The sequence below is a fragment of the Zonotrichia leucophrys genome, chromosome 9, assembly GCF_028769735.1.
Source record: "Zonotrichia leucophrys gambelii isolate GWCS_2022_RI chromosome 9, RI_Zleu_2.0, whole genome shotgun sequence".
NCBI classification, from domain to species: Eukaryota; Metazoa; Chordata; class Aves; order Passeriformes; family Passerellidae; genus Zonotrichia; species Zonotrichia leucophrys.
Window position 1 is genome coordinate 3,537,437 of NC_088179.1, and position 14,370 is coordinate 3,551,806.

At 41.0% G+C, this 14,370-nt stretch overlaps 1 protein-coding gene across 2 annotated transcripts in view; it reads left to right on the forward strand.

The window, feature by feature from the left end:
• CLSTN2 (calsyntenin 2) overlaps positions 1-14,370 on the forward strand; it is a 303,869-nt gene that overhangs the window by 262,691 nt on the left and 26,808 nt on the right. For both annotated transcript variants that reach the window (XM_064721578.1, XM_064721579.1), the window contains exon 9: positions 7,493-7,655. In XM_064721578.1, the coding sequence (XP_064577648.1) occupies positions 7,493-7,655 (163 nt within the window). The remainder of the gene's footprint in view (positions 1-7,492; positions 7,656-14,370) is intronic.

Here is a 14,370-nt window from a genome sequence, read left to right on the forward strand (position 1 = left end):
GCTAAATGAGCATTTCATTTAGTTTATGACTAAAATTCCATTTGCAGACAGAGCCCTCCGAAGTGAAAAATAAGTTTGTTGCAAATCTCTTAATAGAAATATCTGACAGACAGAATTCCTGCATGTGTCACCTAAGAAGGCAGATTTTGGAGATGAGAGAAAGTGATTTAAATTCCAGATAAGCTTCAAAGATGAGGCCTCATGAGTGATGAGGCCTCCTGAGTGAAATGAAGTAGAATTCTTTGTGTCCTGTCTTGAGGAGGGAACAAACTCACAGACCAAAAGCTCCTTTCAGCTCCCTTTGAAATCAGGTTGTTCACAAGCCCACACCGTTTTAGTTTTGGAAAGGACATTAATAATGCTAGAAAGTAAGACTGACATAATCTGTGCCTCAATGTACATTAAAACATCCCTGATCTCTGTACTCCCTTCCCAGTGATGCCCTCAGGAACATAATGGGTGCCATTTGGAAATAAAACCATGCTTTAATGCTATAAATGCTTTATAAATGCATTAATAGGTGAAAATAAAAAAATATTTGAGCACTTCAATAAATAATGTCAACCAAATATCAGGTCTCAGATTAGGAAACAAAGGAGGTATTTAGGCCATTTCAGTTAGGTAGGAGCTCAAAGGATCTGGTGGGTTTTATAGTTCTCCCTAATATTATTCTTATTTGTTAAGTGGTAAATGTGTTCAGTTTGTCAATAATTCCCAAAGATATGATCTCCCCAAAGTCTTTGCATTTTTTCATCTCTGATCATATATATACACATTTGTGTATATAACATTTATAGTAGTTTCTTTAGTCTAGAGAGATATTTAACAGAAAATTAATACAGACAAATCACAGTGTAGATCAATATCTGGCATATAAATGAAACAATCATAGAAGCCCTTTCAACTGGGAGGCAGGAAATTAAACATGTAGTGTTCATTCTTGCTAAGACTTTGGTTGATATTTTCATTCCTCAGATTCAGTTGATTCAAGTTGATCTTAAAAAATGTCCCCATGTTTCATTACTTAGTAGAAAGTGCATACATCTCAGAATATTGATCATTCTTTCCATTTAGATAGGAGCACTTTTCCACCCTGATAGGAGCCAGGCAATATTTTATTGAGCCTGACACACTGCAGCATCTGTGCTGGGGCCTCTCTTCCCTTGCTTTTCCTGCTCTCCTCAGCTGTAGATTTCCAAGGGCAAATCCAAGCTGGCAGTGGCCATGCTGCATCTCTGAAGCAAAGTTCTTTGCATTATCCTTAATGGTTTTACTTGTTCCTTTTATATCCTGACATCAGGGGACTTTTCTGCCTTTTTTTAATTCCTGATGGGTTGGTGTTCATTAATAGAAAAATAAAGGAGATTTTAGAACAAAAGGGAAAAAGGGAAATAATACACCACGATGAGGTACTGTTCAGTAAAGCTTCCTGTTACAAGTAATGAAATATTATAGGAACAAAGAACAGATAAAATAGAAATAATTTGATTTTTTTAGTTTACTTTTTTAAACAACAGTAGAGGAACCTGAAAAACACTTAAAGTAGTCTGCTCCCCATCCTGGCTGTCTCACTTTTGCTGCTCCCTTCATTGGGTACCAGTTTCTGACAGCTTCAGAAGGGAATATTGCTTCTGAAACAGGAGGCCACTGCCTTACTCCCATTCTAATTCTTCTTTGGAGACCAGTCCTTAGTCCAGAAAGCCTGGAAAGAGGGATGGTGCAATCCAGAGCACCACAGTCAAATAATGTTAACTGGGTTTATTTACACAAGGCAATGAGAGCAAGAGAGAGATTATTGCCCAGGAAAAATTCCCTTACTGGTGAAGAAGAACCAACATTCAACCTAATCCCATGGAAGTTTCTTTATGGGACCATTATAACACTTTGTATAAATTATTTTCCTTTCTATTACCTACCAAGACTGTTATTTGGTAGCTTAAGGAATATCAACAATAACTTTAATAGTAGAGTTAACAGGGATCAGTTTTCATTAGCTGTGTGTCACTTCAGTAGTTTAGTTTCAATTTCAATCCAACTCAGTTATTAAATACTTAGTTTCTAAAAATGTTTTTTCATCTTTGTATGCTCTGATAATTTCCCTCTCTTTAATAGTTTTTAAATCAATTTATTCTGATATGAGCTGTTGGAAGTATCCTGCCTGAACAACTAGAATACTACAAATTGGTCTATGAAAATATGCACATTGATATGAGCTGTTTGGAGTTGATTTATTTCAGTGATTGCACCATGCTTTCTAAAAAGAGTGTTCTCTTTTTACTTTAAAGCTTTAGAAATACATAACTGTTCTACAACGCTGTTTTCAAATGTTTCACTCCAGTTTGTAATTAAAAACGCCAAAGTTTTGTGTGTGTGTGTATGTATGTATGTATATGCATATTTATGTATCTCATACATTAATATGTATATATGTACCACTAAAAGCTGTAAAAGACTGCACCAGTGAATTGTTTTTATCATCTCTCCATGATGATACACATCACAGAGTAATGTGAAAGTCTTCTGGTCTGGGACAGAGTTGTCAAGTCTCTTCTAAGAGTAAGACAGGAGACAAATCTGTGCAGGTGAACAGCCAGATAAATTTCAAACAAGGGTGGTTTCTGATGGAAAAGGGCCAGCACTGTGGCCATGCAACCACAGAGAGCTGCAGAATATGAAACTAAGACATCTTTCGTTATTATTCTATTCCATGTCCTTTTCTCCTGATTTGAAAAGGAAGTGAGTTTTTTGGGATGCTGTGGTCAAACCAGTCGGTGCTCAGATTTGAATATTGGCCACTGAGGACATGGATACGCCTCTGAGAACACCGGAGTTAAAAGCAGAGAACTCCCAGGGGAAGCTCTCTTGGTTCTGGTGGGTGAAGGAGGTCAGAGCTCCCCTGGCCTGCCCGGCTGTGGGCTGCGTGTGGGAGGGGAAGCCATGGGGCCTGGTGAGGTAGGCCAGGCCTTGGACAGAGAGGGGAGGTGAAGGCCCCTGCAGGATGGAAGGGTGAAGGAACACTGAGAGGCAGCAGGCAGCCACCCCCAGAGAGAGAGAGCTGGTGCCTGTGCCTGTGCCACCTTGAAATTTGATATCATGTGGCCGTAGGAGAAGGGGAGGTGCAGCAAGGGTGCAGCAAGAAGGTGCCCGGCAGGGCAGCCATGGGAGTTCTGGACAGGCAGAGCCCAAGATTTTTAACCCTTTTCTTGGATGATGGAAACCTTACAAATGCTGATCCTCCTGGAACTGAATGAGAAGAGAGATAGACATTAAATAGGAGGAAATGGGCAAGTGCGATGGAAGTTTGTGCAAGTGAAAGATGTCAGAAGAGTTGAGAAGAATTCTAGGTGGGAGGGATGATGGAGTGGCCTTTGGGTGGACTTTTCTTCTATAGCCATGGACAGAACCATTTTTCCTGAGACACAGAGACTGCATTTAGGGGGAGGCAATGGCTTGGAGCCAAGAGAGTGCAGTGATGTTATGTGAAGGAATGCGTGAACAGAGACAATGGGTGAGGAGGGTGGTGGTGCCCTCGATCTTCAGTGAAGGAGAAGATCTCTGTTCTCAAGACCTGTTAGCCCCAGGGGGTGAATTTGGGGGGGGACAGGTGTCCCAAAAGTGATAGACTGTGCTTTTTTTTGGAACTGGGCAAAGCATCCTTAAAAGGAAAACTCCAGAAGCAGCTCTGGTCCATGTGTGGTGGTGAGAGCACTGGGCATGGAAGGAGGATGTCATGATGGCAGATGTTCTCCAGGCGGTGCCACGTGTGACATGGAAACACAAGAGGTCTCAACTGTGTTTCCAGGGGAAGCCTATGGCACAAGAGAGACTCCTCTCTCCTTGATGAACTGAGAATTGATTATCTGAAGGGTGGTGATGCACTGAGAGCTGGTGATCTTAGGGGCGGTAACTGAATTGAGAGTCCAAGGTTTTGTCTTACTGTGATGTGTTGGAAATTTGGTGGGAGGAGGGGGAATGTTTTTGAAAGGTTTTCATTCTGAGTTCTGTGTGGGTTTTTTATGTAGTTGTAGGTTAATAAAGTGGGGTTTTTTCCCTTTATTCCTAAGCTGGAGCCTGCTTTGCTGTATTCCTGGTCACATCTCACAGCAGACACCAGGGAGAATATATTTTCATGGGGGCACTGGCATTGTGCCAGCATCAAACCATGACACCTTTCTTTTCCTACAGTTAGTGAATAGAGGTTTACCCTGAGTTTCCTTAAATCCTTTCTGCTTTTCCACACTGAAGGTTCATTTGCAGAGGACTCAAATGTCATGTGTGGTTGGATTGCAGCTGGCTTCATTAAGTGCTGGAATGCTACAGTGGCTGTTATGGTTCCAGAAGGAGCAGGGGATGCTGAGGTGCAAGGCAGTGATCTGCTCTGCCTGACAGAATGCCAGCAGCACTGTGAGGGAAGACACTGGCCTTCAGTGAGGTCAGTGCCACAATTAACATCTGCTCTCCAGCATATGGGGCAGGGAGCTCAGACAAACCAGATAATAAATCTCAGAAAACTTACAGTTATGTTTGTCTACTTAGCTCTTTTACACCAAGAATGACACACAAACCAGAATAAAACTAAATCACAGTAACGATAAATTTGCCCCAGTTGCTACAGGATGACTTGCAGTGTCTTTGTTCACCTCTTTTCTTCAAAAGAAAGACATTGGCTGTGCCAAATAAAACACATTGCATAGTTCTGCAGGATTCAGGTTTTTAATCACAGGAAAATCAAAGACCCAAACATGGTCTGCTGCTAAACACAGACTCATCTGTTTTAGGTGCTTGCTGTTCCTTCTGCATTCATTTGAATGGACATAGAGGGGAAATGGGCTGAGGAGGGAAAAATAATTACTTTTATTTTTCACTTAAGAGTAAAGAAGAATTTCTGATAAAATACAAGGTGTTTCCTATGGGAACATCCATAGCTATGAAGATAGATACTTGGCAAACTTGCTATATAAATGTATTTTTCTTGGAAGCACTTGAGCGCAGTTGCAGGAGCCTTGAATTGTGGAATTTATGAAATGTTGTGTTTTCAGGAAGCATTTTCTTGAAAAATCTAACTGCCTAATGGATTAATTACACTGGCTACACATTATTGTGCTCTTTGTGGTGCAATGCCCCAAAATGTTTTGGTTTGGTCTGTCAAAGTGCCCTTGCTTGAGTTAAACATGAGGGTTACTCACTCATTGGGGTGCAGTTCAGGGTTGCAAAACAGGAACAGTGTGGAACAGTTCTCCACAAAGTACCAAGCATTCATCCTGCAGGTTTGGCCATGCAAGGTCTCTGAAAATGAGGTTTTGTTTTCTGTGAAATGTCAGCTGCATGAGGCTGCGATAGATGCATCAAATGCTGAAGAGATCAGGGGCTTGGCAAGCTCTTTTTCCTTGGAAGGCAGGGCTGCACAATACTGTTGGTGGTTGGAGTTTGTTCGATAACGTTTTCAGTCTTCCAATTTATTTACTTTCAATTTTGGTTTCAGTTCATTTAACCTTCAGAAAACATTTGTGCTGTCTGCTGCTTACAAAAGGAAGGCTCCCCCCAGCAGCCCCTTGCTGCATTTATCTCTTGCTGTGGAGCTACAATGTCTGCAGTAATAAATGTATCCGTTTGAAATTGAAGTAATTAAGTTCTTGTTGAAATGTCTTCTGGAACAAAACATTAGCTTTTGCTTTCAAAGGGGAGATATTGCCCAGATAGCACTTCACCTGGCCAAGGACAAATGTTATGGTAAAACATCACTTTCTGCTTGCTTCTGTGAAACAGCAAGCATATCTGCATTCAAGCACTTCCATTTCTTAATGCACCAAAACAAGGATCTCCCCAGAACTGAAAGCACTGCTGTTGTAACTATTCTTTTGTTTTTAAAACAGCCCACTCATCCTACCAGCTTGCTGTGATTTATTCCTTTGAACTTTTAAATTGAAAGATACAACAACAGAAAAAAAATAATTGGGCAGACATTTATATTTGCACACCAGACTTCTGTCTCTAGAGGCATGGGTTCATCCAGCTGTACATTTGTAAACTAAAACTGGATTTGGCCATCCTGCAGTAATCCCTGGTTGTCCAGCTCAGAAATTCATTAATCAAATCCTCCTGTAAGTATGTTGTAACTGTGGCTGTTGCTTTTCAAAGCTGGTGGCTCTCAGGGAAATCATAAAGATCCTCATTTTCCCACCATCTGGGGAAAAGCTCAAGGCCAAAAGATGAAGGGTGGACAAGAGGTGAGTTCCCTGCCCAAACCTGTAGATTGCTGGTCCCTCTGTGTTGCACAGGGCACGGCCCAGGTCCTTTTAGTACTGTCAAGGTCCTGCCAGGTTGCACAGGACTTTCTAAGTAGTGATGGGATAAGTTAATAATGGCAATCATCAGTCCAGTGACTAAGGGCTGTATATTTTCTTAATCTGAACCTAATAGGAATGCTCAGTAACTATGCCAGTACATCCTCTATGTATCTTACATGAAGTGTTCTGTTTTCAACACTAGATACAAGCATTAACAAATTAATATTATTGTCTTGGTTTGAAAAGACAGATGTCTGCTAAGGAAGGCAGGAGCCTCCCCTGAAATGGAAAATGTAACTCCCTCTGAATAATTATAATTTTGAAATTAAGGGGCTCTCAGGCAAAGATATGGGAGTAGGAATAACAGTTCTTTATTAGGGGGAAAAAAAAAAAAGCAGCAGTACAAAACAACACTGCCAGAGTCACAGCAGTCCCTGTCCCCGTGTGTCAGGGGGTATCCCAGCCCCATCCCATGAGGGCTCAGCCCTCCTGCAGTGCCAGCTGTGGCTCTGCTGCAGCAGGGATCCTGCACAAGGGGGGAGTTTTCCTCTGCAGCTCCAGGGCTGCTGCAGATGGGCCTGGGCTCCCTCTGGCCATGCAGGGCAGCAGAAAGCTGCTCCTCTGGCAATGCAGGGGGCAAAGGCTGCTGTGCTGTGCCAGGCTCAGATTGGATCCAGGTAGGAATGCTTGGCTCCTCCCCTGGGCGGAGCATCTCCCCATGGGATGCTGGGATTGGATCAGCCCTGCAGGGACACTCAGTGGCCATGGACAGCAGAGATCTCCTGGAGGCAGGGTTGGCTGGGGGAGAGATAAAGAAACAACTGCCCCATGGACAGCAGAGAACTGCCCCACCTCTAACCAATGGCAATAGAATACACACCTCCAGCCACATCTTGCATTTGTAGCCTAAGATAATTATGTATTAGGAAATGTGAAAATACAGATGAAATACCAAATTGCCTGATTTTTCTATTTTCTGTCCATGTCTTGTTTCAGATTGTGTTTTAAGAAGCCTCTATTTATCACATATATTTTGTGAATATGTATTTTGCCAAGAGTATTTATCAATATCATTAATGTTAGACACATAGAAATTACAGCAACATTATTTCCCATAACTGAAATTTGGAAACACATTGAAAACCACATGGGATATAACAATCAGCCCCTGTAAGAGCTGACTAATGCTGTGGTGTGTCTCCCAGATCTGTGACAAGGAGTGGCACTACTACGTGGTCAACGTGGAGTTCCCCGTGGTGACGCTGTACATGGACGGGGCGACGTATGAGCCGTACCTGGTGACCAACGACTGGCCCATCCACCCCTCCCACATCGCCATGCAGCTCACAGTGGGGGCCTGCTGGCAAGGTAAAATCACACCAGACAACACACAGCACTGCCAGGAGTTCAGGCCAAGAAAGAATCTCGCCTGTCTCGCTGGTTGTATAGGAAATAGACTGCTAAAAGATGGATGGTATAAAATCAGGTGTAAATCCAGAGTTGTTAATGAATCAAGTCCAAGGATAAAATGGACAGGACATTAACAGGCTTTGCATTTTCATCACCTGAAGAAGTATTGGATACAGTTTGTCTATTCAGTGTGAAAGATTGTCTTCTTTATCTTTTGTCCTCACTTCTTTTAATTGTTTCCCTTGTTCTCCCACCTTAAGTGAACTATCTAGGTACTAAAGAACTCCAGCTATCTCTTTTCAGTCCCTGCCTCAGATTTCTTTTACAGCTCATGGCCCAGTCCTGGGCCCTTCACATTGGATGTATCTCACCAGCAATTCCAGTAATTTACTTGATTCTCCCGGTTGTACACTAGAGATAAAAGTGAGAGTAAAATAAATCCAAAAGTCCAAACCCCTGAGCCATATGGGTGTTTGCTTAAATATTATCTTTCTCTGTTTTCTATCTTTTATAATCCAATTCTTCTCATTCTCTTTACCTGATCCTTGCACCACTTTCTTTCTCTGTTCTCTGCCTTATACCTGAAGTGCTCCTTTTTCTCTGCTCTGTTTTTGTAAAATTGTCTCCATTACCCTTCCATGCTGATTTTCTATTTACACTGTCTTTTTTCCACTTAAAGTATGAATTGAAGGAAATAATAATTAGGAAAAATGCTTTAACATAGATTCTGTCTCTTCCCCACTCTTTCATGTAGTCTCACTTCCTCCATTATCACCTTGTTTACCAATTTGATCTCTGCTTATTTGCAAAATTTGGACATCTTATGTGTGGCAGGCTGTTCAGTGTTAATAGTACTCAAAGCAAATTCAGCTGTTAGATTATGAGTGGGGTAAAGATCGAATCTTTACTTTGATGACAACATGCAGAATGAAGCTGCACTAACCTTAAAAACAAAATTTCATAAGTTGACAATATTGATAATTATTGTAGGTGTGATAAACTGGTTGGCATTGCACTAATCCCATGTACTTGGAAAAGTATAGACTGTTTCTTGTCTAGCTGGTGTTGGCATGTGTTGATTTTTTTTGTTATGCGATATTGGTGCAGTATTTTTAGATCAAAGTTCCAGAGTTAGAAAATGCAAATGTAATTTGTAAATTTAGTTCTTTCCAGACATGACCAAATGCCATAGAGGCTGTGAATAATCCTCAAATTGGGAAGAGATGGAATTAAGGCAAAACTGCTCACATAGGCTCCCAATACTTTCAGGCCAGGGACCATATTTCATATTTAAGCTGTTAAAAAATAAAAAGTGGGTATTGTTTTCAAACATTTTTATTTTTTCCTGGGATAATTTGATGGCTTAATTAATAACCATTCAGGATAAGATTCTTCTTCCTTTTTGGTGGAATACCTAATTTAAACTATTGAAATCATACGTATAGCTGCCATTAGTATTTACTGCAATGTTATTGCTCTTTTCATGGTGACAGAATTTGAGTTCCTCAAAAGTGGAAACAAATTTTCCACCTAATGAAAATGCTAAGATTTAGTAATGCAGTGTGCTGAAGATTCTGATAAACTATCATGGGTGAGGCAAGAAGATAAATTTCTAATGGTTATGTGAAACAACATATCAAGATACTGCTTTGGACAAAGCTTATCATTTGGTACATTTGTTTTGATCACCTCAAACTATTTTACATGAATGGTGTGGAAAGTCACTTTGTTAATAAGATTCAGCACTGTGTTTCAGTCTGTGAAACAGTAATTAATTAACATAGAAAATTTATTCTATTATAGTCAAATCTATTATAGTCAAATAATTCTACTCAAAACAATCCATTCTAGTCAAAACAATAATTTTCAAAGTTTGTATATTTCAAGAAAAAGGGGCTCTATGAAATAAATATTTTAACTATAAATACTTTCTGTGAAACTGTTATTAAGTCTACTTAGGCTTATACATTTTAGCCAGTAACAATAGTCTAAACCTCCACATTTTCACAGCATTATAAAGCTGCTTTACAGCATTCTGTGGTTTATTTCAGCAAAATATATGGTGATTTCGGTGTCATAAGCCATTCAGGAGTCTCCGTGTTAAGAGGATATGAAGAATTTCCAGCTCTGGTTTGCTAAGACTACTTCCTTTCTTTTCATTAAAGCACTGGCAGAAAGGAACACTGCTCCAACCTCTTCCTTCAGAAAGGGCAAGATCTTCTTTCCTGTCTTTACTAAACCACTTTACAGTTCTGAGTACACAGCATCCATTTGTCAAAGTCAAATTATTTGAAAACTCAGACAAGTAAATGCATGAGAAGAAATAATATTCCTTTTTTTCCCCACACTGACTCTGATTTGCTGACAGCCAAAAGACATTGTGGCTGTGGGGCAGCTGAAAGACTGGCAGGGAGCAGGAGGAGTGCATTTAGAGGACACTGAAAAATCGAGAACAAAAATTGCAATTTGCTCTGTTAGCACTAATAGGAAAATCTGCTACTGCTATGAGGGATTTACCCTCTTGTAGATGGAAATGTTCATTTCTGGTCTGGAAACTGGGAATTGTTCTCTGCTGCTTCTTTAGGAGCCTGAGTGTCCTCTGGGATGTGACTGACTCTTTGATCTTTCCATCTCTGACACTGCTCCTCATCCTGGGGCTCTGCAGCAAGCACCATGCCTGCATCTCCTCCTTTTCTTTCTCAGGGTTATAGCCTGAAGGAATCTTGGACATGTAAAATTCTATTATTGCCTATTACTAATATTCCAACGCCTGAGTAACTGTTTCCTGACTTTTATAGGCTTGTTTATAGCATCCATTATGAAAAGTTAGGTTGTTTTTTATTTCTACCTTCAGCTTCTCAAGTGAAATATAAGAGCAGTTTAAGATCAGTGCTGTTCTCCTGACCATAACATGAAAACAAACCGAATGCACAATTCCTCAGGCTTATGTGACAAATTCAAACTTTAGCCTGTGGTGTGCTCACTTGGCTTGTCTGTGGCATAAGCAAATCTCTCCTACATCTTTACCCTTTCCCTGGCAATGTAAAAATATTGCCTGATTGGTTTGTTCCTGATTTTATGCAAAATTTCTTTAAATAATGTGAGTCGAGTGCTAGAGCTCTCCAAAAAGCAGGGAAAATTGGACTTTTCCTGAAGGGCATCTCCTTGGAGACAAGCAGGGAGTGAAGATGGTTGAAAAAGCAGAAAGCCAGCCTTTAAAAGTGATGGAAAAGACCCTTCCCAGGATCTGTCAGGCACTGGGTCAAGTTTACTGCAGTCCAGGAAATGGCCCAATTACTTAAAACCAAGCCGGGGGAATGGTTCCCAGTTCTAATGACACTCTGCCCATGAGGAAAGCTGCATGATTTGTTCTGGCATAGTCAATATGAACTTTATCTACTAAAAATTAGGTATACTGTGTGTAACTGTGGTATAATTTTCCTTTTTTAATCTAAAACCCTTGGTTCTTTCTTCAAGGATCTTACTAAACAGAAGATCTAAGCAGATTTACTCATTGATTTAGGGTCCTTCACAATGGTTAGCCTAGAGTGAATTCTTTTTTGTGCAGTTGATCTTCAGTACTGCTGTACATGAGTGGGGATGGTTTATTTGAGGGTAGGAGTTTAAGCATTAGCTTTAGGCTAAAGTGTTGATGTTGGTTTGGTAACCACAGTAAAGTCCCAGCTTTCATGCATGGCAAATCCCAACTCATTCCTTAGCTGCGATTTCAGTGCTGTGAGGCCTGGGAAAAGGTAAGGCACCACAAAGCTGAGCAAACTGGGCTCCTGGTGAGAAACAAACACCTGGAATTAGCCCTTTCTGTACCCTCATGAAGTTTGACAGCTTTCTCTGCAGGTACATGTGGTTAATTCTATAACTTAACCTTCACATCTTTAAAATTTTGTTCACATCACTGGTCTGGTGATGATTGTCAAGGGTGTGATTTTGATGGAGGTCAGGTTATTTAAGGCCAAAGTGCTGCTCTTTCTCTAATGGTGAAAGAAATTTTCAGGCAGAATTACTCTCTCAGCATATCTAAAGGACAAAATTTACTTGCTTGCACATCTGCCTCCCAGAGCAAAAGAGACAGCAAAGAGAACAGGAGGGAGGTGGCCCTGACTCTGAACTGCTTCTTCCCTGAATGGGTATCAAAGCAGACTTGGTCCATTGGGAGCTCCCCAAGGTTCTCATTACTACACTTTTTATTCTTTAGCATAAAAATACTTTAAGATTTGCCCATTTACCTTAAGAGTCTCAAGATCTTTTCAAATAATAAAAAGGTGCAGCAAGGCAGGAGAGTCACCCATACTCTGTGGGGATAAAGGGCAGTAGATGATTTTTTTCCATGGGTCGCTTAAAAAAAACTGCATCACAGCAAGAATAGAATCAGAATTCATGATCTTCTGTTCTTATTCTCCCTTTTAGGTTTTAACATCCTATTTAATTCTCCTGAGCAAGGCAAATTGTTAGCCTGTCCTGGAGCACACTTTACAAGAGCTCACCCCATGAAGTTCTCCTCTGAGTTCATTATTTCTGATTCAGTTTATCTGAGGACATGGCAAATGGACCCTTTTACAGAGTGACAAACTTCTTCCATTAAACCAAGATTTATAGGTTCCCACTCTGATCCCTTTATTGCTATACATTCAGGGGCAAAGCAGACAGAGGAAGGAAGCAAGTTTATGTGATTTGGTAGTCTGATAATTTTTGTACCAGGGGCAGAAGACAGACTTCCTCATGGTTTCTCTGAAAAGATAAGGTCCTGAGTCCATACAAGGCATTTTAGGAGGCAAGGACTTTGTGAATGGCTCTTAAAGCTCTGTCAGGAAAGTAGGGAACAAGTGAATTACTTGTCACAAGGTTATGCTGTAGCTTACCATGGCTGTAATTCACTGTTTCTATCAGTGCCAGCCCTTCAGCAGTGCTGGAACCTCACAGTGTAATCCTGCTGGACACTGCATAGAGAGGGTATTTAGGAGAAGCCTGTCAACAGCTACTTTATTATCATAGATACAGCAGAAGGCTATTGTAGGTCCTGTTTTCTAAGGGATTGCTGTTTTCTATTATGTTTTTCTTCTGTATTCTCCTGTTATTTTCCTCTTTCCTTAACCTATGCTGGAAAGATCAGCTTTTCTATAAAGCCTTTCTGTAGAATAACCTTATTATCCTCACATGCCAGCCCTCAGCTGACACAGAAATCATCCAGGGCAGTCAGAACTGACTAATGATTCAAGGCAAGAAGCACCAGAAGAGTTGAAATTTGGAGAGGGGTCAGAAGAAAGAGAGCCAGTGTGGGCAGTGTAGCAGCACCCTGTGTGGGAACCCATAAAATCAGAGGGTTTGGTGAAAGCTGCAAAAGGCAAGGCCTCAGAGACAGCAGACCTGTGATTAGAGCTAAGCAGCAGCCATGAGATAGGTCAGCAGAAAAATTATGTAAACTGTAGAGAAGCAAGGACAAATAGAACAATGATCTGTGTATTAATGCTTGTCTAGAATAACTCTCTAAGATACAGAAAGTTTATCTAGTGAGATATTAGGAAGGTTGAAGCTTAATAATGGAGCTCTGTGCATTGTGTTTTAAGGCTCACAAGCAGGTATTGTATTTGAAATAAGCAAACATTGTTTAACCAAAGGCACATGTGCTTATAGTGGTTGGATAGAACTACTGTCAATGTGCTTCTGCTTTGTGTGATTGGTCAAAAAACTTATAAAGTGAGTTGTAACATTAAGTTCTTGGTCTGCTGCCTGGGATGTGAGCTGCTGGCATCTTCCCATTGTCATAACCATGTAATGAGACTGATGCTGGAAAATCAAACAGCTCAAGGCACGTTCCACAGTCCCATCCCGTTCCTGATTTGTACAGACAACCTGGCCAGTGATACCCTGTATCACTCAACCTTGGACTTCCTCCAGAAATTAAGGTATTTAACAGATAAATATTCCCCCTGCTGTGCATCCAACACTGCTGGATCAGGCCAAGGACGCTGCCATGGCTTGCACAAGCCTGACACCTCAGAGGAGAGGTACCAGCATACCTGAATGCAAGAGCACCAGGACAGAGCTCAGCACAGTGAGATGCTGAGCATCTGTGTCCCAGTGCTTCCATGGGCACAGCAGTGCTCCTGCTGCACTGTCCTTTGTGACCATGTTCACAGGGGTTTTTGGATTGGGGAAGAGACGAGGATCTGACTCCATGTTTCAGAAGGCTTGATTATTATTTTATTATATATATTACATTTAAACTATACTAAAAGAATAGAAGAAAGGATTTCCTCAGAAGGCTGGCTAAGAATAGAATGATAAAAAAAGCTTGTGGCTCGGGCTCTGTGTCCAAGCCACCTGACTGTGATTGGCCATTAATTAGAAACAATCACATGAGACCAATCACAGATGCACCTCTTGCATTCCACAGCAGCAGATAACCATTGTTTACATTTTGTTCCTGAGGCCTCCCAGCTTCTCAAGAGGAAAAATCCCAAGGAAAGGATTTTTCATAAAAGATGTCTGTGACAGTCCTTCTCATCCAGGGGAAGATGGGGCAGATTTCACTGCACTTCAGAGACCTTTGCTGAGTTTCAGCTGTAATAGAAATGCAAACACACATGGAAGGTTTAGTTTAGGAGGGTGTTTTCTTGGAGAGCTGAATTTGCATTCAAATCTGTCACCCCAGATA